Raw genomic sequence first — 27,323 nt, 5'->3', positions numbered from 1 at the left:
TCACCTACAGCACGATTAGTCCACAACAGCATCCCCCCAACCCCCAATCTGAGCCGTCAGTCAGGTCCGCCTTTCCCCAGGCTGAGAGGTTGGCTCACCACCATCCCACTGTGTCCCATCTTCTCCCTCCCTCCTTCTTTCTTTCTCTCTCCCTCTCTTCTTCTCCCTTTCTTCCCTCCCTCCCTTCCTCCTCTGTCCCACTGAGATTTCTGTGAATGCCTGGTTCTTTGAGAGGGGGAAGCGGTTATTTTGTGTGAGGCCTCAGGCAGGACACACCCCATTTCTGGGTCACTGTTTTCCCATCTAAAAAGGAAAAGGCTTGCATTCTTGGGTCTCTCAGTTTCCTTTCAGATCCAAAATTCTATGCATATTAAATGAGGTTGCAACACAAAAGGCCTTCAAGGGCTAGGCAGGTGCTGTCAGTGTAACATCAATCCGAGGGGACCAAACCAAGGAGACAGGCTCACCTAAGGAGAAGAAGCTGCTGGGCCCCAGGGGGTTGTTGTCCTGCAAAAACATGTTCAGGTCCCCAAAAGGCTTATCTGTGGGGGTATATTCTGCCTGTGGGCCACCAGGTTGGGATGTGTGCAGCCAGCCAGATAGATGACCACAAAGTCACCTCCAATCACCATCGAGAAATCACATGCTCACCGCATGCCTGTAGGATGTGCAAGGACAGAATATTCCTAAAATGAGGTCTTGCAGAGCCCCAGGCTGGATAAAGGCGCACCCTATAAGCCTGTCACTCTCAAGGTCTCTGCGACATTACTCAGGGACAGGCAAAGGTTTCCATTTTTTTTTTTTTTTGACCATGAGCTGCTAGACCAAATTAATTTTGCAAAGTGACCCAGGACACAAATATGTGAAACAAAGGTTGACAAACTAAACTTATTTTTAGCGCATGTGGTATGTCCTATTTTATCATTCTCTATTTCCTTCCAATACCTCGTGCCATTTCATTAAAAATGTTGTCCGCAACCCAATAATATGTGTAAGATCAGAAGTGAAAAGAATGATAAAGATCATTCTAGGTTTGCACTGTCCCATATGGTAATCATTCTTTACATGTGGCTATTCAAATTAAAATTAAGTAAAATAAAAAATCCCATTTCTCAGTCACACTAGCCACATTTAAAGTACTAAATGGCCAGACGTGGCCTATGGCATTTGTATTGGATCGCACAGAAACAGAGCATTTTCACTGGTGCACAAAGTTCTGTTGGACATCTCATCTTACAACAAGCCTCACAGTTCTGTCAATGAGGAGACCAAGGCCCACGGGCCTTCAGAGAGATGCATCTGAAACTGTGGACAAAAAGGTTGGGGACAAATGGATGTAGCCTCATAGATGTCTGCCAGGGTCACAAGAGGAATTAGGATGGAGTGGTCCCTTGCACATTTACCCTCACTATAGGACCCACAACTCAAAGGCCACACCCTGCCGGCCACACCCAAGGTGGTAGATCAGAACCTTAACCCTCACAGCAACACAGCAGCAAATTTTCGTTGCTATACACGACATTTCTGGAGTAGCTTCTGTGAGCTGGAGAGAGAACCGGTTACGAAACCTGTCAAATCTGGGTTCAAATCCAGGCTTGCTCTTGCAGGCGGTATGAGATTAAGCTGAGCGCCATGTCACTGAGCCTTAGCTTCCTGATCCGTGAAATGGGAATAATATACTTGCCTCTCAGAATTTCTGAGTGGAGCAGAAGTGGTGTACACAGGTGCCTTTCTTTTCTTTTTTCTTTTTTTCTTTTTTTTTAAAGATTTTATTTATTTATTAGACAGAGATAGAGACAGCCAGCGAGAGAGGGAACACAAGCAGGGGGAGTGGGAGAGGAAGAAGCAGGCTCATAGCAGAGGAGCCTGATGTGGGGCTCGATCCCACAACGCGGGGATCATGCCCTGAGCTGGAGGCAGACGCTTAACCGCTGTGCCACCCAGGCGCCCCTCTTTTCTTTTTTAAAATATTGTATTTTTTCATTTGAGAAAAACAGAGCGCAAGCAGGCAGAGAGGGAAAGGGAGACGCAGACGCCCTGCTGAGCACAGAGCCCGATGCAGGGCTTGATCCCAGGATGTTGGGAGGTAGCTGAGCTGAAGGCAGATGCTTAACTGACTGAGCCACCCAGGCGCCCCAACACAGTGCCTTTCTTCCTGGAAGTGCTTTTTGCCCCACCATCTGGAACGTTGCAAGTACTGAGCCAAAGCCTGCTGTCATGATGATGATCGTGATAATAGTAGCAGCAGTAATGATACCCAAACGAAGCTCATATTGCGGAGATGTAAAACTAAAGTAAATACATCTCCCACTCCAAAGGAAATTCCAGGATGGAGTAGCTTTAAAGCTACACCCAGTCCCTGGGACTAGTAAGCACTCCATTCATACTTGCCAAATGAATGAAGAGTGCAAATGTGTCCCTAAACTCTACAGCCTCAGGTAGATTTTGGTAAGAGAATCAGAGAGGTCCAAAAATGGAGTGCTAACATTTTTATGAATTCTTTCTTTAAAAAAAAAAAAAAGATTTATTTGTTCATTTGAGAGAAAGAGAGAGAAAACACCAGTGGGGGGAGGGGCAAACGGAGAGGGAGAGAAAAGCCTCAAGCAGACTCCCCACTAAGCGCAGTGCCCAAGGTGGGGCTCCATCCTAGGACCCTGCAATCATGACCTGAGCGGAAGTCAAGAGTCCCTGCCTCAACCCACCGAGCCACCCAGACGTGCCGCGAATTATTTCCGACGGAAAAGGGGAGGAGAGAGAATGAACACAACCGGAGGCGGCACCATTTTGTATTTCATAATAGGTTGTTGAGAACATGGTACCTGGGACGAAGAAGTCAAGACAGGATAAGTAACCAAGAAAGAGACAGAATAAAAAGACTATCTGACAGGAGGAAAGATGAAGAATACACTTCCTTTTGAGATAAAAGATTTTGTAAAAACAAAGATCCACCCCCCCCCCCCCCAATCAACAGGCAACAGTTGCTTTTTGTCTTCAGGAAACAGACCATTGTTTGAAGTTGAAGATTGAACCTGTTCAGTCTGGGGGATGAGGGGGAAATGTTTACTTTCTGTGTGTATCAGCAAGTAGTTCTCAGTTACCACTTGGCCCATACAGAATGCCCTGCAAACAGCTTTTTCCATCCGCAAATGTAGTGGACATCTGTTGTTTTGCCTGCTCAGCATCTGCTCAGCTTCTGGCAACACAACCTCTTTTTCCCGTGGGGAACCCGCTCCGCGGAGTTCGGGTGGGCTGACCCTCTTCCAACACAGGGTCGGAAAGTAGCCCGGGCCTGACCAATCAGAGGACCCCAGTTCTCTTCCACATGATTGCCAGGCACGTGACCATGGCATCTCTGGGGCTTTTCTATAGGCGCTCTTGGAGGAGCCATCTGGGCGGCTAAGATGGGAGGAGGTGGTCTGGGGCTCCTGCTGCCGTCTTGCCCGCCCCCCTCCCCCCCACGTTGGGAGAGCCTACTAGAGATGGAAGAAGAATGAACAGGTTCCTGACTCCATCACTTGAGTCTGTGGATCCAGATGGGCCTGAAGCCACTGGCACTTCTGAACTTCCCAATTATATGAACCAATATAGCACAGGCCCTTTCTAAAAAAATATATGAGTTATCTTGAGTTGCAGTTTTGTCACTTGCAGTCAACTACTTTATGTCTTAATTAATCACAGCTTTCCCTCTAAATCGTAATCTGCTATCAAGTTAAGTTAAACACATTCCAGGACTGTTTCATGCTGGACCTCACGGATCTAACACGACTCACAGCATCTAGCTGAGGACCCAAGAACGGATGAGGTGGGCGAGGTCCCTGTCATCACATGACACACTCCGGCAGAGAAAATAGCGGGCAAAGTGCTCCAAGAGAGGAAGAGGAGTCTGTTCCCGGCTCAACAGCCATTCATCTCTTCGTCTGCTAACAGAACTTTTCTCTCCTGGAGGAAGCCTCCTTTTATTTATCCTCCCCGGAGTAGCTACGTCTTTGGGTCTTTACCTGGGGAGGGAATCTTGATGGGTGAAACTGATTCCTTGGCCAACTGACTGGTTTAGGCAAAGGCATATGATATACTCCTGGCCAACGAGACACAAGGGGAGGGCAGGTGGAAAGGGAAACGGGACACAAGGGGAGGGCAGGTGAAAGGGGAAGGTTTTCTTTGCTCTTCCCAGCCTCTGGAGGTTTTTGTCCATCCTGGATGCCGGAACCGCAGCCCTGCTGCCCACGATGGATTCTGAATTGTAAAGAATCTGGGTGCTTGAGGATGATGCTGAGCCTCTAAACCAACCTGTCTTGGATTTGCCCCTCTTTGACTTTTCTATTCTACGAAATAGGCATGGCTAGATTCTTGAAGCTGCATTCAGGTGGGGGCTGTTACTTGTTGCTGCGGGCATTCTGTGGAGCCCAGGGTGCGACGCTGTGAAACATCTAAGCAGTCAGGGAAAGTTTCTGGAGCCACTCTGGCGATGAACAAGTTAGCCGAGCAGAGGTGGGGCGAGACAAGGCGGTTGTATACGGGAAGTCAGTGGTGGAAGTGGAATGGGAACACATTTGGTCGTGGTGATGCTTTCTGCGGTATGAGTGTGTCTCAAAGGGATCAGCTAACCAGCTGCTTCAGAGTCACCTGGAAAGGGGTTGTTACAAACTGTCCACATGCAGATTCCTGGGCTTTACCCCATACCTGTGAATCAGACTTGAAATTTTACACAAGCTCCTTTGGGAGAGTCTTTTGTTCACGAAAGGCTGAGACCCCTTGGGTTAGTGACTTGAAGACTCATACAGTCTCTGGCACCGAGATGAGGATTTTAGAAATCTTGATATCTGATACTAGTGCCTATCACAGTGTTGTCACAGATGACTTGATGCCAATATCCTTCAGAGCATCACAAAGTATATTTTCTCCGATGTGTTTGCCAGTCTTCACAAATGTTTAAGTCATCTGGCAATGAAATAATATCTTAATACAAGTAGATTAAACATCCATTTAATTTACTCAGCCCCTTTCTTTTCTCAAGTTGTCATTTCTTTTAGGAAGAGCTGTTTGGTCTGTTATTAGAGCCACCCCTCATCAGGCAGAGATGAATGGTGGTGGCTGTGTGGGCAGAGACATGAGCAAAGGGGTGTCCTCTCTCTCCAGTGTGTTTTGAGGAATGCCCTTCGAGGTCTCAGAGCCAGCTTATGGTGGTGTCATTTGTCTAAACTAGAGTCAGTTCTTCAACATGATAAACCCTGAAATTCGTGGGTTTGTTGAAACTCTCATTGTCTATCCATTATCAAGGCATATAGATGGATCCCTTACCCAGCTCCCCACTTCAGCCTTTTCTCTCCATCTCGATAAGCCCTGTCCCAGCCGTAAGCATCTCTCACCTAGATAACCTCAGGGACCTTCCTACCACACATCTTTTCTCGACCTCAAAGCAGGGCAATTCCGTGATCCCCCTGACCCTACCCACTGAGGATCCTTTCCGTGTTTTGACATCTTATCTCGTGTTTTTGTATTCAACAGCGTAGTCAGGACTAGAACCCAGGGCTTCTGATGCCAAGTCTAGTGTTCATGCTGTGGCAGCAGGATCTGCTGCACCAGGTAAAAGAGCTGAACTCAGGAGAACGGACTGGGTGGAATGAAATGGAACTGGGCAGTGCAGGCAGGAGGGCCAAGCCGGCCGCGTGAGTGCGGTGAGAGCTCACCCATAGGGGATGCAGTCAACCCGGCCAGAGCAGCAGACAGAAAGAACACAGTCCATTTGGATCTCATGAGCAGCTACTCAAAGGTCAGGAGCCAACAGATTCCTGCTTAACTTGAGCCAATCTGAACTTGCAACCTAAATTCTCGTAAGTGCAGTCTTAAGGAGGGAATTAACATTTTGCACCCTCAAAAGCAGCCACAGAAAATACGTCAATGAATGGGCGTGGCTGTGTTCCAATAATACTTAATTTACAAAGATAGGCAGTGGGCCAGAACTGACCTTTGAGCCCTTGTGTGGCCAGCCCTGCTGTAGAATCATCCAGCAGAAGTGTGTGTGTCTATGCCCACTGTCCTGATGCCGCCCGTCTTTCAAGGCCAGCTCAGAGGCGCTCTGGCTGGGTGTTAGACTAGATGATTTGAAAGATCCCTCCCCACTGTGAGATTCAAGGATGCTTTGGCCCGATTTTACCTCAAGGATATGGAGGTAGAATCTCCACCTCCAATTCAGGCTATGTTTGGAATGGAAATTATCCTCCAACAAAATGCCTCCGATCGTAATTGCCAGTTCTGTAACTGAGCATATGTTGGTGGAAGCTTCGATTCATAGCGAGCCAGTTAAAATGCAAGGAAGGGACAGCTAGCAGATCTTTCGAGTTAGAGTCCAGGCTGTTAATTACTTTTGTAAAAGAAATACATAAACATGCAGATGGCAATTGTAGTAAATACGATCATCTACATATAAATATAAAAATCCTATCTCGTATGCAGCATACTTCTAGAGCTATTTCCAGATTCTCCCCTCACTCTCCTCTAAATATGAGCTCTCTTCTTTTAAAACTCACGGCATGTACTTCTTATGACTAAGCCGTGGTTCTCAAACTTGAGCCTGCATCACAATCCCTTAATGTCTTGTCAAAACACATTGCTGGGCCCCACCCCCGGGGTGTTCTATTGAATAGGTCTGGGGTGGGGGCTGAGAATTTGCATTTCTAACCAGATGTGACGCTCCTGCCACCGACTGTGGGGAGAGCCACGGAGCCAGACCATTTTCTACCCTATAACGGCGTCACTTTTGCACTTGCTTTATTCCCCTAGCAGATTTTAAACTACCTGAGGAGAAATGCTACAGTCTGGAGGATTCTTGTGGGTCCTGGACAAATGTTTAGAGGCACCCATGGGATGAGATGAGGTGGTTACGTTTCCGGTCAGGAGGAACTTGACAGCTGTTTCCTACAACAGGTATTTCTTGGACCCACAAAGAAGGCAAATGCAACAGACCTGCTCTCAAGAAGTAACCGGTCGCCAGTACAGGAAATTTCTGTGGCTAAACCACGCCGCAATAGAAATCACAACATGGTCAAGTTCAACATTCTGGTGGAAGACCAAAACCCAAATGAAATCCATCAAACGGTTATACAACTTTTCCCATACACAATGTGGTTACTGGGTGTGTGTGTTGGGAGGGGGCGGAGTGAGGTGAACAATGACAAATAACAGAAATGCTAAAGTTTATCTCAATACCCTTTATAAGGGATCCAAAAATAAAAGTACATTGGGAGTCAGAGTGTAGCTGTATTTGAAGTCAGGGACTTCAAAGGGATGATGAGGTTACAGTGAAGTCATCAGGGTGAGCTCTGATCTACTATGACTGATGTCCTTACGAGGAGAAGAGATTAGGACACAAGCAGGCACAAGGGAAGACCGAGTGAAGACACAGGAGGAGACGGCCATCTGCAAGCCAAGGAGAGAGGCCTCAGAGGAAGCCAGCCTTGACGACCCCTTGATCTCAGTCTTCTGGCCTCCAGAACTATTTCTCTTGTGGCATTTTGTTATGGTAACCCTAGCGAATGGATACCGGCTCCAAAGCAGTATGTTAGGTAGTATAAAGGGTGTAAAAGTTGCCAGGGAATCAAGACTATGTAATGCCCTGGGAGGAGAAGACACCCTGCTCCGTCTGAGCTGGAACTTCTCTGGCCTGGAGGATCCCAGTAGGTCCGGACTGGACCTTTCCTCCACTCACTCTCCACACAGGAGCCACAGCGATGCTTTCAAAACGCAAATCTGACGATGCTTGACCTTGACTCCCATCACTGCCAATGGCATTTAACACCATTCAGTGGCTTCACTTGGCTGTTGGGATAAAGCCAGACTCCTCGCCATGGTCTGCAAGGGTCTGCGTGGCCCGGTCCCCGCCAGCTTCCCCATTTCATCTCAGACCCCCGTCCCCCTCCGGCAGCACATGACAGCCTCCCTGGCTTGCTTTCTTTTTCCTCAAATGCATCCTGCTCTCTCTTAACACCAGAGATTCCCAGTCGGAAACAGACACGCCAGAGGTGCTCCCACGTTCAGACAGGAGACGCGTCCTGGAAAATGCGTCTTGAGGCAGATGGCTTCCAGCAGGAAGAAGTCCTGACTGCTCTTGCCCCACTGCCTTTGTCAGGCTAGTCACCAGCAGAAATTGTCCAAAGAGCAGCTGAAACATGTCAGAGCTTTGAGCAAAGGTGCAGTAGAAGGTGAGGCCTACTGAGATGGACACAGGATGTCCTTCTCGAACTAGACACGAGCGTCACCAGGCACCACTCACCTGGGAATTGTAAAAGGAGCTGAAGGGTGAAATTCTGGGCCTGTTGGCCAAAACAAGTCACCTGCTTTCACGGGCCTGATGAAAGGGTTCTTTCTTTTTGGTCTGGCTTGCCCACTGCCCTTCTAGACCTAAAGAGAAGAGCAAAGCCTCTACCCCGTGCTCACTGTCCTATGTCCTCTTTTTATCATTGCTTAATTATAGAGACCGTGCTTTCTGAATGAGAGACTGAAACACACGGTTGGACGCACAGTCTAACAACGGGATGAAATATTTAAAATGAGAACAATTGTACATAAGGACACTAGACCCACAATGGACTCTTTTTACCCTGCTCCATTTACGTATAACCCAAATAAAGCTTGATTTGCCTTGTGCTCAACTGCTGTGCAGAATTGCATTAAATTTTAATGATGAAAAGAAACACGGCCAGCAATGAAAAGTAATAATAATAATAATAAAAAAAGCCAAATATATGCTGGCTTCTCTTTCAAAGCCTTTCCAAGGGAAGAAGCTAGCAAAACAGGCTAACCCAAAAGCTTTCTCATTCATTGTTTCATATGATTGTCACCCAACACGGGAGTCAGGAGAGCTGAGGGTCATGTTGCCTGTTTCATGGATGAAAAACTTGAGGCTAGGAAACTGGAAAGATGGACCCGGACTTCTGCACACGCCTTCTGACCCTAGTTCAGTGAGGTTTCTTTTCTACGCTTGCGTGCATGTGAGTACACACACACACACACACACACACACACACACACACATACACCACTAGACATTCTTTCCACCATTCTGCATCCTAAAATACTGTTTTTTATTTCCTGGCACTAATGTCAGCAAAAATGATGATTGCCAATATAAGTTCAAGAAATCCTAAGAGATTCATTAACATTTGGTTTTCAAATCCCAGTTAAATGTGTTGCTCAGACAAGAAGGAACAAACATCGATGAAACATACAAGCATTTTCACTCTCTCAGCCTCTCTAAGCTAGATTAATGCTTTAAGAAAAAAAAAATCCTACCAGACTACCTCTTTTCTAGCCAACAAGTCATTCTGTCCCCAGTCAACTCCAGGAACGCTGGTACAATAATTAACATGTGGGCCAGAGGCCCAAACTCATTGGCACAGGATGGATTCTCAGATGAGAAACAGAGAAACCCCAAATCCCACTCACATAAAGGGCTTATTGACATTGTCTGTTGAAAAGTATACAGATTTCAAGGGACCTAGGCAGAGAGAAAGCAGAATTTTGGCTATGGAGGAAGTAGGTGGGGGACAAAGGGAGACTTCTCCACTATTTCAAAATCCCTACATTTTCACCAGAGCATTCTCTAAGTTCATACACTCAGGTGGACTTTGCAACTGGCTAAGGAACATTTCCCCATAGCACTGATGTCACAGAAGCCAAAATAATCCGGGCCAGCCAACACATTCCAGTTGTAAAACAGGTTTCAGAGTGTTCCCACAGGCAGGTTAGCTATGTGTGATACTCGGGTGCTGTGGGTTTGGGGGGCGGCCCACTCAACCTGGGGCTCACTCCAGGAAGAGAGATGGCCTCAGTCATGGCAATGGCATTCAGATCCAGAAAACTGAAAAAAAGACAGTGGTTTGATTATTAGAGGGAGAGAGAGAGGAGGGGATTAGGGTTAAAAGTCCCCATGACAAGCCAGAGGTCTGAAAAGTGCCAAACAAGAAAATGGACACAGGCATTCATTCAATTTTCTCCTGGTCCCTGTGCTGAGTGTGGGATGCGGAGGGCCCCGGAGCTGAAGGACAATTCTTGCATGGTAGATCCTTAGCCTGTTCATGCTTCAGATTCTTCTCAAACCTCCAGGTTGAGAACCCTGGGTTGTGGCCCAACGGAGGGACTATAAAGCATCGCTATGAGGAGAGGCTGTTTCTGCCTTCCTAAGGACATGTCCTAAGCTTTCCTTGAGTCCTTCGACACAGAGAGCTTTTCCCATGGGAGCACACTACAATGACACTAGCATTACCCTGGTGTCACTTTCCTGGCACCTGTCAAGCCCTAGGGAAGACCTGGCTCCAAGTCCCAAGTCAGCACAAACAGATTTTAAAGTCCACGCACTACAGCTCATGTTTGTTGGTATAGTTATTAATTTGGCAATAAGTTTGGGTCATTTCCTGTGGACCGGGTAATTTCTATGTGCTAAGGACTCGGGATGCACCGGTGAATAAAACCATCATGTTTCCTATTCTTTGGGAGTTCACAAATTCCCAAAGTTTGTATGGGAAAGTCTGTATGGGAAAGATACATGGTAAGTCAATAAACAAATAAATAACTACAAAGTAGGACAAGTAGAATGAAGGAAATGAGTAAGGGGTGGGGACACATAATACATTTCAGCTGATGCTGAAAGAATTTGAGGAAGCCAGCCATGGAAGTCCAGGGAGAAGAACCATGTGGGTGGAGAAACAGCATGTGCAAAGGTCCTGAGGCTGGAAAGCACATGGCAAGTTCAAGGGGGCCAGTGTAGCTGGAACATCAGGGCCAGGGAGAGGGCTACACAGAATAGGAGAGCCTTGGAGAGAAGGCTCTTACAATACACAATTAAAAGTTTTCCAAGCACTTTCCCAGATGTTAGAGTTAAAACACCTCTTTGAGGTAAGCAAGACTGATAGGATGGGTCCATTGAATTGATGAGGATACTAGCAGATATCACAGAGTTAGTGGGAGAGCTGAGATTTGGAGTCAATTCTTCTGTTCTTAAGCTTAGGAATCTTTTAAAAGGTCTCTCTCTCTCTGTCTCTCTCTACTTGTACATATAAGTCATATTTATATAATTATTACATATTTATATATATAATATGTATTACATACCTATATTTTTATATACTTATACTTATTATATAATTTATAGACCTACATATTATTTCTTTACATATAATATACAGAATATAAAAGTATATATAAATATACACAAATTGGGTATAAATTATAAATAATGAAAAATGTCGATCTTAAAAACAATGAGTTTTGACAAATGTATAAACCCATGTAAACAGCATCTCAATCAAGCAGGGTAGTTTCCATCACCCCTGATCATGTGCTGCAACCTTTTGCAATCAATCACTCTTTCCCCAACCAGAGGCAAACTCTATTATAATTTCCACCCATAGATTAGTTTTGCCTGCTCTTGCACTGCACATAATGGAGTTAAACAGCATGTGCTCTTCTAGGTCTGGCTACCTTTACTCAGCTTTTGAGTAACGCCTTTGAGATTCGTTCGTGCTATGGAACGTATCAATAGTTGGTGAGTTGTGTTCCACTGTGTAAAGTGCAACATGATTTGTTTATCTATTTGTCTGTAGATGAGCATTTGGGTGTTTTCAGCTTTGGAATATTACGACTCAAGCTGCCAGGAACATTCCTGCACAAATCTTTCTGCAGATGCGTGTTTTCGTCTCTCACCTGGTTAAGTCCCTAGGAGTGGGAGTGCCGGATCACAGGCAGGCGTAGGTTCGGTTTTTATGAAAGTCACACTTTTCCCCAGTTGTATCAGTTTATATTTCCACCAACGACGTATGAGGAATTTTAGCCATTTTAGTGGGTGCAAATTGGTGGCTTTAATTTGCAGTTCCCTGATGAGTAATGTTGAATGTGTTTTGTGTGCTGACTGACCATTTGTATATGCTCTTTTGGGGAGAGTCTGTTAGAATTTCTTGCCCATTTTTGCTTTTAGTGCTCTAAGAAGGTATTGCCTACCTCAAGGTCATAAGATATTCTCCTATATTTTCTTCTAGAAGCTCTACAGTTTTAGCGTTCAGCTTATTTAGGTTTCTGATCTCAATTTTTCTGTGTTGACTAGTGATGGACAAATTTGTCAAACACGAGGACTTCTTTATTTTTGTTTAAAAAATTTTTTTAAAAGATTTTATTTATTTATTTGAGAGAGAGAGAGAGAGAGCGTGAGCATGGGGGGAAGGGCAAAGGGAGAGGGAGAAGCAGATCCCCCGCTGAGCAGGGTCCCGGATGCGGGTGCGATGCCGGGCTTGATCCCAGGACCTTGGGATCATGACCTGAGCCGAAGGCAGATGCTTAACCAGCTGAGCCACCCAGGGGCCCCTCCTTTATTTTTATTTTAGTTTTTACTTTTTATCATTGCACACCTTGCATAAAGGGCACAAACGTTAGGTGTAAAACTCAAAAGTTTTGCACATATGTATACATTCATGGATTCACATTCAGATCATTTGAGGACTTGTTTTTAATGTCAAAAATATTCTCTAGCCTCTCTATATTAGTATTACAGTTAAGTAATAGTTATGGTAGCTTTTTGCCATATTGAAGTTTCTCAAACACGTGCATTTGACAGAATACTGTGCATTAGAGGCTTGGGGCACACAAGGATTTATAAGCTTCAGCAATAATTCTCTGGCTCCCCAATGATCTGTGGCATGCAGATGGGGAGCAAATATACTATACACCCTACTGACATATGGCTCCTGTCTCAAGGAGCTAATAATCTAAGAAGAGTGCGAGGAAATGCACATAAATAAACCATGTTGACCTATAGCAAATGACCTATAACCATAAGAACATTTTAAATCAAGGGCCAGGGACTTCGGAAGAGGGAATACAATCACTTCAGGAGTGGATGAGAGAAGCTGGAATGGAAAAGTCTTTTAGCTTAAAGATGACTAGGATTTTGACAAAAAGAAGTGCCTTAGTTAGGATCCTTTCTGTTGTAATTTACAGAAACCCAACTGAGATTAGTTTAAGCAAAAAAATGAATGTGTTGGTTCTTATAACTAGGAGGTCTGGGGGGTGGAGAATGGTCGGTAATCTCTGGCTTCAGGTCTGGCTGGGTTCAGGGGTTTATTCTATGGTCAGAGCTCTTTCTTTAGTTTTCAGGCAGCTTCCTCCTCTCACTTATTGGACAATAACAGCCACCGGAATCCCTAGACCCTCCCAGAATCTCCTCAGTTTAGCAATCTCAATGGAATGAATACTTCCCCTTCCCAGATCTCCCTATTCCACTTCAAGGAATACTCTGATTGGCTTCTCTTGCGTCTAATATCCACTCATGAACAAATTCTTGTGGCCAAGGTAGATAGGAAACTCTGATCAGTCGGTCTAGGTCATGTGCCGTCATGGGGTGGAGACGCAGAACACCACACCTGCCAACCTCTTAGTACTACATGGAATCAGTGGGAAAGAATCAGAGGAAGGGATGATGACTGAACAGACACTTGGCTGCTGTATTTCATTACAAGGGAAAGTGGGCTCTGAGTAGGAAATGTGAACGGGAAGCAAAGCAGGAGACTCCGCTCTAGACGTGGACCACGGGCGTGGACCGTGGCCCTGGGTGTCTTTCCCCAGGATCATGCTCTTCAGCCCAAGAGCTGTCTACTGAGTGGATCCCAGGGCAGCCTGTGCAGCCTGACATTTAGTGGCCCCGTGGGAAGAGTGTGAATTATGGGGCGAGCTGTATATGAAAGTAGCATGAAGATCAGAGACGGCTTCGTACAGGCCTTTCTGTGTCTGTCTTTCCAGTGCATCTTGTCTACCATATTCGAAGTAGATTCCTCTTGTAGTTACAAGGATGAACTAACTAGGGATTAGGCATTTCCGCGTCGTCATTTCAGAGTGTAATGTCAAAGCTGGACGAGCTCGTGGAGGTCACGTAGCATAGGGGTCAGCAAACTCTGGCTCGTGGATCAAATCACTCTCCATTTTTTTGTAAATAAATTTTGACTGAGCTGAAGCCTCGTCCATTTGGTCACACGCTGTCTGGGGCTGCCTTTATCTTGCAGAGACCATAGGGCCTACAAAGCCCCACATCTTCACTACCTAGTAAAAGTGTGTCAATCCCTAGGTCTAGTAGGACATGCTCCCTACTCAATTAGGATTTTCCTCTACAACATTAATTTTATTTCTGACTCACGCCAAAGATCAAAAGAGACAATTCACGGACAGTTCAGAATGTAGTCTGACATATAATAAAGCGCCCCTTAAATGTCAGCCAAACACAGTCCTGGGTTATCAATATATACCTCTGTTCCCCTTTGCCAGTGGAATGACCAAGAGGTGACTGTATCGTACCAACAGCATGTGCTGATTGATTTCTTATTTAAAGGGAGTTTTCCCAACACATTCAAATGCATTTCATTACTCTACTGCTATTAACCATTACCGGGTGTTTTCATATGCCAGACACTGCGTTAAGCATCATACATCCTTTCCCTCACTCAGCGCTCCCCCAATACTCCCATCTTGAGAGGAAAATGCAACTTCGGGGATAAAGCAAGGCACCGAAGCCTGCACAGCTAGTGAGTGGCCGAGCTGGAATTTGAACCCAGGCTGTCTGACTCCACAGCTCAAGTGTGTATCAAATACACTAGGCGGCTTGATTTGGTTAGTAACCTAGTTTTCGAAGTATCAGTTCACAGTCCCAGAAATCAGAATCAGATAACAGGTCCACCTGTGGGTATAAGAACAGTAATGCAGAGCCGGCTGTACGACCGTGGCCGCCCTCCCTGCACCCCGCACCTCCTCTCCCCTCCACTCTCGCCATACCGCTGCCCTTAGCCTGCCTCCCTCTGCCCTTGGGCTCTCCCACCCATCAGGTATGTGCTGTCGGGGAGATCGTGTTAAATAATGCCCAGCTCTGGTCGGGTCACTGCCTGGCTCCAAACCTCTCACAGCTTCTCATTGGCCGTAGACTGTAACAAACACCCTCTAGGCTGCCATTTAAAACCCTCCACGACCTGATCCTCCCCAACTGCCCAGCCTTACTTCCTCACTGGCACCTAGTCATAGTCTACGGAGTACAGACCAACTGGGCTTCCTGACGTTTCCTGGAATACTCTGCGTTTATTTATTTCACCCTCCATCCAAGCCAAGGGCCCAGGACGCAGACGTTGTGCAACGCGGACTGCAGAATCTTGCTGGAGAAGGATTGAGTAAGCCCATCTGGGATGCCCCAGCTTTCCCTTATGCTCTGCCTAACACAAGTTTATCCTCTTCTCAGGGTCCTCTCTACAAAGGAGGACCCAGGTCCTCCCAAGGGAATTTGAATTCCTCTTCATACCTTCCCTCTCGACACCCATCATGGCTTCTCCAACAATTCAGTCACACACTCGTGTCCACCCTTTGGCGACACTGGAAGGAGGTAATCCGGGGTCAGACTCTCTGTCCTGTGCATCTCCCACCCCATGGCGCCTGGCCCGCTGCCATACCCAGAGCACGGATTTGTGTCATCATCTCAGTGAATGGGACAGTAGTTCTGGGACATGGAACAGGAGCGTGACTGTAGGGTCAGCCACCCCAACCCACACCTTCCCCCTGTGATGCTCAGTAGTGTAAAATGTGGAAAGATGGTCAAAAGGAGGAAGCAGGAAGGAGTGAAAGAAGATCAGGGTCAGATGGACATGGTTTCAAACACCTGCCCTATACTTCCTAGCTCGTGTGAGGGTGGCCACGTGACTTCGCCTTTGAACCTCATTTCCCTTTCATGCAAAATGGGGTATTAAATATTCCTCATTAAATCCGTCCGTTCACATATTCATTCAAGGTTTTATGACTTATTTTTTTCTATTAAAGTATAGTTGACACACAATGTTACATCAGTCTCAGGCGTGCAACATAGTGATTCAGCAACTCTATACCTTACGCCTGCTCAGCCCAAGTGTAGCTCCCATCTGTCCCCACACACCGCTATTCCAGTATCCTTGGCCACATTCCCTATGCTGTGCCGTTCATCCCCGTGACCTACTCATTGCATCACTGGAAGCCTGTGCCTCCCACTCTCCCACTCCCCTTCACCCATTTTGCTCATCCCCCAACACCCCTCCTCTCTGGGAACCACCTGTATATTCCCTGTATCTATGGGACCGTTTCTGCTTTTTAAATGTTTGTTTTTGTTTCTTTAGATGCCACATATAAATAAATTATATGGCATTTATCCTTCTCTGTCTGACGTATTTCACTTAGGGTCGCCTACCCTGTAGGTCAGTCTATGTTGTTGCAAATGACAAGATCACATTCTTTTTTATGGCTGAGTAATATTCCATCATAAGTATATATGTATATATGACACATCTTTTTTATCCATTCATCTCTCAGTGGACATTTAGGCTGCTTCCACATCTTGGCTATTATAATTAATGCTTCAATAAACATAGGGGCTCATGGATCTTTTCAAATTGTGTTTTCATTTTCTTTGGGTAAACACCCAGCAGTGGAATGACTGGATCAAACGGCATCTCTATTTTAGCTAGTGAGGGACCTACACACTCTTTTCCGCAGCGGCCGCACCAGTGCACATTCCCCCCAACGGTGCATGAGTGTTCCCTTCTCTCCACATCTTCACCAATACTTGTTCCCTCTTGTCTTTTTGGTACTAGTGTTGTGACGGGTGTGAGGCGACAACTCATTGTGGTTCTGATTTGCATTTCCCAGCTGATGAGTGATGCTGGGCAGCTCTTCCTCACTACTATTCAATGTGACATTTGGGGCCAATGACCTGGGCCTTGAGCCTCGGTTTCCTTCTTTGGAAAATGAGGGTACTGTTGGTACCTATCTCCTACAACTCTCGTGAGGGTTAGGTGAGTTTATGTCTGCGAAGAGCTTAGTTAGCACTGTGCCCGGTACATAGTAAATGCTCAACAAACGTGAGCCATTCTTCGCCCTCACCCCTCTGGGTCAAGCACTGTGATGAGTCTGGAGGACCAGGCACTGAACAAAACAGACAAGCTTGTCACACAGTCATCATGCAGCTTACTGTCAAAGGAGAATAAGAGACAGAAATCAAGGAGACATGCTCATGGACGAAGCAATTACTGGCTGTGGAAAGTTCTGTGGAGGATGGTGAGAGCCAACATAACACAGGGACCTGTCTTAGGTACAGAATACAGGGAAGGCTCAGGGAGGATCGTTGCGAGGATTAACTAAATAATACATGTAAAACATTTGCACTCGGAAAGGCTATAGCTGGGAAAGAACGTCTCTTTATTAAGAGGAGGATAAAAAAGTGGTCTGAGGCTAAGAAATCTGTGATGGGGGTTGGGCTTCTCTTTGTTCCTGAAATGCTGCCTTCCTAGGCCCCTTCTCCCTACACGTAATGGGTCCAGGCTCTGTCTCTGGCCCTTGAAAGAGGGCTTTTTGTTCCCTTGAGGTGCCTGCCCCATATAATCCTGGCATCACAGGCAATTCTCCTTCCAGAATAACTCATGCTGACCGTAAAAATATCTCATTTTACGGTTGCCTTAGATCATCCTTGCACAGGCAGGGTCTGGATCCCTGGGCTGTTTCCCCAGATTTCAAAAAGCAGGAGCAGACCTCGGGCTGCCTCTGCTCCTACATGCTGAGAGCAGCTCGCTGCGGGAAGATTCGCACTCGGTGGAGTGTGCTTCGGGTGCTTAAAATAGATCCACTGTGTCGTTAGACAGACTATCACAAAGCAGTCGTTTCATTGGCCCTGCTGGTGCTGGTGAGGGCAAGAGATAACAGCCCACGGAGAAAGACCTGCACTTTGCACAAAATTAAGCAGATGCGAGGAAGGAGGTCTGGAAATGATACAGGCAGAAGAGAGTGGAATTCTGCCAGGAGAGGGGGTGGGGGCCATTGCAGGAGAACTGGGAGCAACGGGGACTGCCAAGTACAGCCTGTCTGGACCCCTTGTCTGGCTGGTGATAAACTTGGATAAGAAGCTAGAGACTTCTGGGTTGCAGGGCACATTCCAGCAACACTGTGTGAAATCGTCAAGGATCATCCAAGGTGTGGGGCTGACTCTGGCGTCTCCCTCTTGCTCCTTCCACGCCCTCTCTCTGCCCTTCTGCCACCCTTTCCTGGCCGTGCTCTGCCTGATTGCCTGCCCCGAATGCCATGCTTCAGATGCAGCCTCAGCAGGGGTCTGCGGAGCGATGCTATGACCTCCTTCTGTCCATGAGCCTAGAATCGTGTCGCCCAGCAGCCCACATTGCTCCACTGCCTCCTACTGAACTTGGGATCGACTCATCCCCTCCCCCAACCTTTTACTCCGGTGGCCACCATGCCTGGTGTCATGAACAAAGGGAAGTGATGGGAGCTGAGGAGTAGAAGAGGTCCAGTGGGAGGTTGGAGTGACCAGAGGCGGACACAGACTGAACACAGACACCTGAAGGAGAGGGAAATGTTGACGAGGACTACTTTCGAATGACTAACTTCGGTGACTGTTCCAGCAATCAACTGGGACCATAGAGTTGAAGAAGTTTTTCTCTTTTTTTCTCTTACAGAGAATGAATTTATTAAATTTTTGGTTGAATTTGAAGTACCTTGGAATGTCCAAGTGGGCAACTTAGCAGATGGTCAGAAAGATGAACCTAGAGCTCAGTAGAGAGCTCTTTATCATAAAGACAGAGGGCAGGCTTTTCACGAACAAATGAATTCATCAAATTATCTTTTGAGTACCCACGGTGGGCTAGGCACTGTGCTTTGCTTTCTATGAATTATTTGCTACCCTATTTCTTCTAGAAGAATGAAGAAAAATCTGCTCTCAACTGCAGAAATGATGTTGGCATTATCCACTTACTCGTACCTTTCTTTCTCAAGCAGGAGAACCTCATACCGACAGAGAAGAAGTCTTGAAGAGCCATATGGGATCAGTGCTGTCTGGGGTCAAGTTCAGTGACTACCTTACAGTAATTGCTCCGTAGCTGGGATACACTGACCTTACCGACACAGAACTCATGCTGTTGACAATTGTCCCCAGATGGACCAGGCCTGCCCCACAGGTCAGAACAATCTCTGGAATAGTTCAGCCTTTCATGGTGCCTTCCTTTGGTCTGGAAAAAGTACCCAGAGCTGGGATCAGTTCTCCAGAATAGCCTTCCTTTGGTCTGTGCCCCACCCCCTACTACTGGGTTCTCTTGGAAACAAAACTGACCTCTAGGAGACAGGGGCAGGACATGTTTGCCCAACTGTATCGGACAGGATATGACATCACCCTTCTGGGAATGGGTCAGCTGGGGAAATCCTTATTTATGCAGCAGGATTTTGCTCACTTCAAGACAACTTTAATAGCATGGTGGTGTTAATCAGTGGCTAACTCTAGACAGAACTTTCTCCAGTAAAAATGAGCAGATATGCTGCCGTTCCTGCAATCCTGGCTGAACACACACTTCTCCATGTTTGATGTTATATTGATTATCTACTAGACTAGGGGTTAAAAATTAAAATGCCTACAGTGGCAAGGGAACATAAAAACACAAAGCTGTCCTTGTGCAATTTGAGAGGACAGGGTGGCAAGCAGGCAGCCTAGAGACCAGTACGTGCCCCATGGAAAGCAGGCAGTCCTATTGCTGTCGTCATGCAGGAAAACAGGGGCTGGGATGCAAGATCTTCCCCCGCTCCCCACCCCCCTTTTTAAGATTATTTATTAATTTCTTTATTAGGGAGAGAGAGAATATGAGCAGGGGGGAAGGGGCAGAGGAAGAGGGAGAAGCAGACTCCCTGCTGAGCAGGGATTCCCAAGGCAGGGCTCCATCCCGGGACTCTGGGATCATGACCTGACCCGAGGGCAGACGCTTAACCGACTGAGCCACCCAGGCACCCCCCCCTTTTGAAGAGAAGCTAGAAATCCCAATTTTTTTTATCTCAATTTCCCCATTTCTCACCGTTGGCAAATAATTCAAATTCATTAAAAACCTCATGTAGGGCAAATAAAACATGTCCTATCATGCTCGTCACCAGGTGGCCCGTTTTTCAGGGCCCGTATGACTCACAAAGACAAGAGCCATGCTTGTTATATTTACTGCTGTGTCCCTAGCATCATGCCTGGTGCAGAGTTGGTGGTCCGTAAATATTTGTTGAGTGAACAAATGAACAATCCAATTCTTATTCCCCATGTTGGACATTCCCAGGAACGAGGCAGATTGAAAACCAATACCAATATAAATTCTGTTCCACCATCGAGATGCTACTGTTGTGCATAATGACCTGGATGGGGGTGGAGAGGGAGTTGCGTTTTCTGCAGATGGACTGAGTGTGGAATACTAAGCCACCACAGTCCTCCCTGCTGGGGACTTCCTACGTGGGAGCACTACCCTTCAGGTCTTCAAGGAGCGGCTCCATCCCTGCTGGTCAGAGGTCAGCATCCTTCACTAGCCCTGGGGCATGGCTGATATTCAGGGGAAACCAACCCCCAGAAAAATCTTCTTGATGAGTCATTTATGTAACAAACACCGTTATGGATTGTGTTCATATGTTAGAGTCCTAACCCCAGCTCCCCAGAATGTGACCTTATCTGGAGATGCGGTCCTTACGAAGGTAAGCAAGTTACAGTGAGGTCATTAGAATGGGCCCCAATCCAATATGACTGGTGTCCTTATCAAAGGGGAAATTTGGACACAGAGACACACAGAAGAAGGGGCACAGGTGGAAGACGGCCATCCACAACCAAGGACAGAGGCTGGAACAGATAGTCTCCATGGCTCTCAGAAGGACCCAATCCTGCGGACACCCTGATTTTGGACTTTGAGCCTCCAGAACTGTGAGACAATACGCTTCCGTTGTTTAAGCCCCCACCTGTGGCTACTTTGTTCTGGCAGCTCCAGCAAACTAATACACACTGTTTTCATTCGTTTTATAAACACTTGCGACAGGCCAGGCAGTGTTTGAAGCAATTCACAACTACTGGCTCACGTATTCTTTGCACTAGCTCTACAAGACAGCCACTATCACGAGCTCCCCTGTGGTCAGATGAGGAAGTGAGGTACAGAGAAGGTAGTGACTTGCTCTTGGACACACAGCAAGTAAAGGGTAAGTTCCAGTCTGTGCCCTTAAGGGCTAAAGCAGAACAATTGAACTGGTGAATTACTCAAAAAGTCAGAGGTGCTTACACACTCCAGGTTGTTTTCTGTTCTTGTACAATGGTATCTGGCCACTGTTGGGGGTCTGCCAGTGGTTGACCATTCACTACACCAGATGTTATCTCCGCAAGATAAAGCCTTTGCCAGATAGGAAAGCGGGGCTCAGAATTGATATCACTTCTTTTGTTCACTACAAATACTCTTGAAATCACATTGTGAATTTCAGAGATGTGTTATACTCATTTTGGATGGCTTTTTTTTTTTAAGATTTTATTTATTTATTTGAGAGAGAGAGATTGAGAGAATGAGTGGGAGGAGGGGCAGAGGGAGAAGCAGACTCCCTGCAGAGCAGGGAGCCCGATGTGGGGGTCCATCCAAGGACCCTGGGATCATGACCTGGACCGAAGGCAGACGCTTAACCGACTAAGCCGCCGAGGCGCCCTCAGTTTGGATGGTTTTAAAATTGTTTCTTACGTTATTCCTCAACCCCGCTCCTAGCCTCCAGGACTCATTTGTCAACAATTGCTTCATTCATTTGGGAAGCCCGGTTTAAAAAAAAAAAAATCTCCACCCTTATAAAGTATACAGTCATCTCTATTTTATCTAAACTTTGCAAATGTAAAATTGCTTTAGAGGGTAGCCTACCAAGTTTGTGTTTGTAATGGACCCTTCTCGTAAAGGACTCTGGGAGTTCCTGACCTGGCAGAGCACGGTCATCTTGTTCCTTGTGCTGGGTATCTTCAGTTCTGAGCTCCCATGTGCCTCCACACCCAGTCTGCTGCCTTCTCTATTCTGCACTGTGCCCTTCGAGGCTGAATGTTATGGGCCCATCAACGCCTTCCTTGCCCTCTGGCCCCTGGTTGGCTTGGGCCAATGGGGAGCACAGTAGGAGATGGGGGGAGGGAGGAGAGGGAGGCCAGGCAGTTACCAGCCTTCTAGTACTGGGCCGTCCTAGCTTCCTGTTTGTTTCTCTACCCCTTCTCACACACTTGCAAAGACTCCTTCTGTTGAACTCCCTTCAAACTGCCCATGTGTTCCCTGCCAGGACCCTAACTGATAGACTCCTCCCCTTCTTTTATCCTATAATCCAACCGCTGCGAGGCCACGCAGATTTTATTTTCTAAAAGATTTTCCCCTGATTTTTATTCCCACAACCACCAAAATCATGGCCTTCAGACCTTTTCTGAACCAGGATGATTGTTGCTAGCTAGGATCCTACCTTTCCGTTTTGCCCTTTTCAACCCATGCCCTATACAATACCGGGTTAATAATCTTCCCAAAGGTCTCCTTCAGGAAGCTAGGGCTTTCTTATGAACAGAACCTCGTGCCAGCTTCAACAACAGCAAAGCATGCTCATTTTCAACCAGAGCGTTTGGTTCTTCTGATCCTATCATTCCAGAGCTTTGCTCTATGGCCAATTCAACTTCAGATTCAACTCCATCCCCTGGGACCCGAGGCCAGTGAGCTCACGTGATTTCTCCTCATCCTCACGACAACCCTGCACTTTGGTATTATTGTTCGCATTCTATACGTGATAAAATTCAGGCTCAAAGACGTGAGCTTTCAGGTCCAAGATCACGGAGTACATCACAGATCTTGCATTTGAACTCAGGAATCCGTACCCCCGAGCCCCGGTTCTTACAGCCCCAGAATGGTGTCTGCTTATCTCATGATAAGGGTGATAGGACCCTTCGATGCTCTCTTTAGCAAAACAGCCTACTCCAGAACAGTAACCTTTTGGCATGCCAGTCCACGACAGAGCCCATGGAAAGGGTCAGAGGACAGGAAGAGCCAATGAAATGAAGGAGGATGGCTCTTGGCACTGTGGTGCATGGTGCGCGTGACGCTCTGCACCCTGGAGGAGGGGCTGGTGCTGAGCTCTGTGCGTAGGAAAGCCACCACTTGCAGGAGCTCTGGGAGTTCGGACCCACGTGAGGAGAATGGCATTTATGGGACGCAGCATCGACCCTGGCGCTCGGGGCTTCTGGAGCCTGGGGTAAACTCAATTTCCCCCGGCTTTGGACCAAGGGCTTGGGAACTCCCAGGGCCAACCTGGGAACAGGAGACACGGACAGGGAAAACCCAACGAGCCCCTGTTGCCTAACAATTTATTGTTGCCCATTAGATGGCAGTGCCTCTGTGGCTCCAGGGACCGTGTGAACGGGATGGGTCTGGGGTCAGCTCCTTCCTTGCTGCGCGGGTTCGGGAAAGTTGCCAGCGGTCACAGGGACGAGCGAGGGATGACAGACAGGGCTCTGAAGGAACAGAGCCAGGGCACCAGGGCAGCATACCTCAGGGGGGACATTCCCTTGGCTGCGGGGCCTGGAGGGCCTTCTGCCTCGTCGGTGCCCCCACCCGACTCCCTCATCCCAGAATTACCCCTTCCTCTCAAGCTCCTGCCCTGCTGTGTACCGCAGCTCAGCTAGATTTTGGAGGAAAGGATTCCAAGGACACTAGAAGCGCACTGAGGAGTGGCTGACGGAGCTCTCCCCTGGTGTCCCATCCGAGCCACGCGGGTCTCCTTTATGAATAAAGACAATTCGCGTCTGTGTACAAAGCATTTTCTCCTGATCCCGCCCAAGCCTCAAAAATCACACTTGTGGTATCCTCGATTTATGACCACGGTGTGACATCTGAGAGGCTGAGGGATCTGCTGGCTGATGACACAGAGTCCACAACGACAACCACCGTGATGACCACAGTGGTGGTGAGAACAGCCTGACCACCATTGCTGACACGGGGCCAGCTGTGGCCCGGGCACCACACTCTGTATTTGGCATGCTGTGTCCATATTTCTCTCCATTCCACATGAAGCGCATCCCGTCACCCCCATTTTGCAGGCGAGACAACCATGCCGAAGACCGCGTGGCTAGCAAGTGAAAGACGAGGACCTGAACCTGGGGCCGGCTGAGCCCGGAGCCCGACTCTATGAGCTCTCACACGCTGCCCCGAGACCTCAGCCCCGAAGTCCTCTTGCCCAGATGAAGTGAGTGTCACTTCATCATCCTCTCATGCTTTGCCCCCACGTTGGTGGTGCCGTCTGAACCACTGATCAGGAACGGTGACACTGTCAAAACGCAATGCGTTTCATAACCCAACAGCTGACCGCTTGAAGAAGTTAGTGGATATTATTAGCTACAAGGTGTCATCCACGAAACTGGAGTGGTAACGCCGTCTCCTAGGCTGGGGGTGACAACTGGGGAGACCATACAGGTGTGATAGCGAGCACAGTGACCGGTGGAGGGTGAGGACCCAATACATGGAAGGGAGAGGAAAACTGAGGAAGGCTGTTTCTTAGGTTCAGTTTCAGGCATGAGGATTAAGTAAGAATTTCACACCCCAAAGGGGAGAGCTTTGTGCTTACATCAGGTCACCTCCAGGACCTCCTGCCACCCCAAGGTCCCTATATCCTTATGACCTTGTCATTGCTTCACTCACGTGAGGTCTGATTTCTCTTCTCTCCATTTGCAGACTCTCGGGGTGGGGGGCAGCCTCAGGGATGATGGAGCCCCTCCCCCGAGCCCTGAGCACGAGTGGCCCAAGTGTTCCCTGGGGTAGCCCTTAGAGAAGCACTTCTCATGGGGACCTCAGCGGCTGCCCAGGTCATTCTACTCTGTTTATCTTCCACTACTCCTGGAAAATAAACACACTCTTCCTACTTAAAAAAAGTATATGAGGCTGGAATAGCATTTTTGTTAGTCCTCATCTTCTGTGGTATTCAACTCTATTGGTTGTTATTTCTTTAAAAAAAAAAGTAAAAGCTGTTTCCTTCTTTTAGGAATATTCAGTGTTGCTAAAGGGACAAGAGAAAAGGGCAGGGCCAGCTGCTTGTGAACTTATCTCTTAGTTTCTTGAAAAATAGATGAGCCATCTTTCTCTCCTATCATTCAGTGAGAAAGGACTCCCATAAAATACATCTTTCCCCTAGAGATAGCGAGAAGTGACAGGCAACTCACATCTTTACTTCTCTGAAAGCACGCAAAGGCAAACATGTGGCTCACTGAGGTGATCAGGTCTACAGAATTTTGCTCTTTTCTGGAGCCTGGTATGAAGCCAAAGCACCGTTCCTGACTGTCAAAATCAAGAGGCAAAATTCTTTGGCTGGAAGAGGCAGAGGGAGTTCAGCCACACTTGCTTAGCAGAGCTATGTAATGCACAAAGGAAGACAGCAGAGAGATGAGTCATACAAATACATAGTAAATAAATATATTTCATTTCCATCTCCCTGGCTTTTGCTTTGTTTTCCTCCCCTCCATGCCAACAGCCTTGAAATGGAGGGAGGGTGGAGAAACAGTGGCTTTGCTCTGGACACAGCCTCAGAAGGTACTGATTTTTCTGGCCTCACTGTTCAGCTCTAGCTTTTTAAGAAGAAACTTACAGATTTAGATTCAACCCTTCTTATTTTACAGATCAGCAATCTGGGATCCAGAGAGGAGACTGATGGGAAAGTCGCAGACCCAGGGAACCAAATGTTCTTCAGGTTCTCTGCTTCAACAATCCCACCTGCTACTGGAAGGACCCAGACAAGCTGAGCTGATGAGGAGGCCGGAGGGGGACCACTTGAACCCAGACCTCCTGTCCAGGGTGGCGGTCACAGTGGGTACCCGTGGTCAAAGGGACTACACTGAAGAGAAACGGCCGGGGCCTCCTTGTATTTCTACTTGCATTTCTCAGCAGCTGAGGCCCAGCCCAGTAGCAAAATGTCTGGTCCTATCTCTGCAAAGCAGTTGCTGCCTCTGGCATGTTAGCAATCTTGGCCAAGGGGCTTGTCCCTTTCCTCTCTTCTCAGGATGGCTACACAGCCTGTAGGTGTGTGGACAAATCAGCCCCAGGCCCATGGGGCTGCAGGCCCAGGAGCAGGACATTTCACAATCTCCAGACCCAAAGGTGGCTTCCTGGTGATTTGTTTATCAAACTGCTCGTTCCCAGCCCACTGCCTGCCCACATCCACCCACCACCAGCCCCAGGGCCAGCCTCCCTTGCTCCTCCCAGCTTCAGGACAAGTCAGGCCCTCCATGGCTTTGCAGCTGTGTGCACGGAGGTCTCCTCAGAGCCCCCACAGTCAGACAATGGCCACGTTCGTTAGTGCTTCCTAGGCCTTCCCAGGCATTGCTAGAAGGAGACAAGCAGCCTTCCCCGCAGAGGCAAGTGCCGCTGCCAGTAAAACATGAGCAACATTCTCATGAAAAGCCGGACCCACATTCCTCTTCTGGGGAGCACGGAGAGGACCAGAAGGAGTCTGGGGGCCATGTGTCCACCCCGATGCCAGGCTTCCTTCCTCCTTCCAGACAGCCCCAGCGCAGGCTCCTGCACCTCCCGCCCCCACCCTGTTCCCATGGCAAAGGAGAGGAGGACCCACTTACTGCTCGTGTTCATGGTGATGCCTTTGCACTGGGTCTTTCATTCAACACGGAGGACCCGGTTGCTTTTTAAATCTTGCGATCTTCCGACCTCACTCATCACCTGGGGGGTGAAAAGGCAGTCCAGTGCCAGCTCTGTATCCTCAGGTGCTCTCTCTCCCTCTGCCGTCCCCCTCGGCAGTCTGGGCTGCAGCCACTGGCCTTGAAGGCGAGTGGACTAACAAGCGCAGGTGAGAGCAGGGAGGAGGCGGCGGTGGCGGGAGGACACGCGCGCGGGGTCCCGCGGCCCCTCGGACCCCGGTGCCGGGCAGAAGCGGGGCTGGCAGCGCCGGCCCGCGCGCACCCCCGACTACTCCAGCCCTGCGGCTCCGGAGCCCAAAGGGGGTGTGGACCACGGGGAGGCAGGGCGGGGGCAGCGCGTCCCCGCCCGGCCTCGGGAGCAGCCACCGCCCCGGGACCCACCTCTCGGCCAGCGTCGGGAGCCAGAGGCCCCTGCCTGGGCCCCTGCGACCGGCTCATGAATCCTGGTCCTCGTCTGGAGTCTCGAATTCCAAGGCGAGCAAAGCGAAATAGGAGAGCTCGACATCCATGATGCGGGCTCGCGGGGTGGCAGCGCGGGGGGCGCGGCCGCTCGCTGCCGCCACCTGCTGGACGCGCCGGCGCGTGGCCAGGCCCCGCCCCGCCGGGCTTCTACCGGGGCCCTGGGGATGTGATGGCGGGATGGAGGGGTCCCTTGCGCCCTGGGGCCGGCGGGGGGGGTGGTGCTCGAGCGCTGCTTTCCCCTCCCTCAGTGCTGGGGTCTATGGGCTAGACAATGTTAGAAAGATAAAGCCGTCATTGGGGGGGCTGGGAAGAAAGGATGGGCTTTGCAGGAAGACGGTTCTCA

At 48.2% G+C, this 27,323-nt stretch overlaps 1 protein-coding gene across 4 annotated transcripts in view; it reads right to left on the bottom strand.

The window, feature by feature from the left end:
• Positions 1–27,102, bottom strand: part of ABLIM3 (actin binding LIM protein family member 3) — a 107,317-nt gene extending 80,215 nt beyond the window's left edge. For 3 of the 4 annotated variants that reach the window (XR_008959215.1, XM_026510726.4, XM_057312245.1), the window contains exons 1-2: positions 26,900–27,066; positions 26,441–26,540 (exon numbers count right to left, since the gene is read on the bottom strand). Coding sequence is in view for 2 of the 4 variants with exons in the window: in XM_026510726.4 (XP_026366511.1) it covers positions 26,441–26,453 (13 nt within the window). In the remaining 2 variants the exon portion in view is untranslated. Of the gene's footprint in view, positions 1–26,440; positions 26,541–26,899 lie in introns of all 4 variants that reach the window. The other variant, XR_008959214.1, reaches the window with a different exon arrangement.
• Positions 27,103–27,323: the final 221 nt, after the last annotated feature.

Source organism: Ursus arctos, unplaced genomic scaffold (genome assembly GCF_023065955.2).
Source record: "Ursus arctos isolate Adak ecotype North America unplaced genomic scaffold, UrsArc2.0 scaffold_15, whole genome shotgun sequence".
NCBI lineage: Eukaryota > Metazoa > Chordata > Mammalia > Carnivora > Ursidae > Ursus > Ursus arctos.
This window is presented reverse-complemented; position numbering and strand designations above follow the sequence as displayed.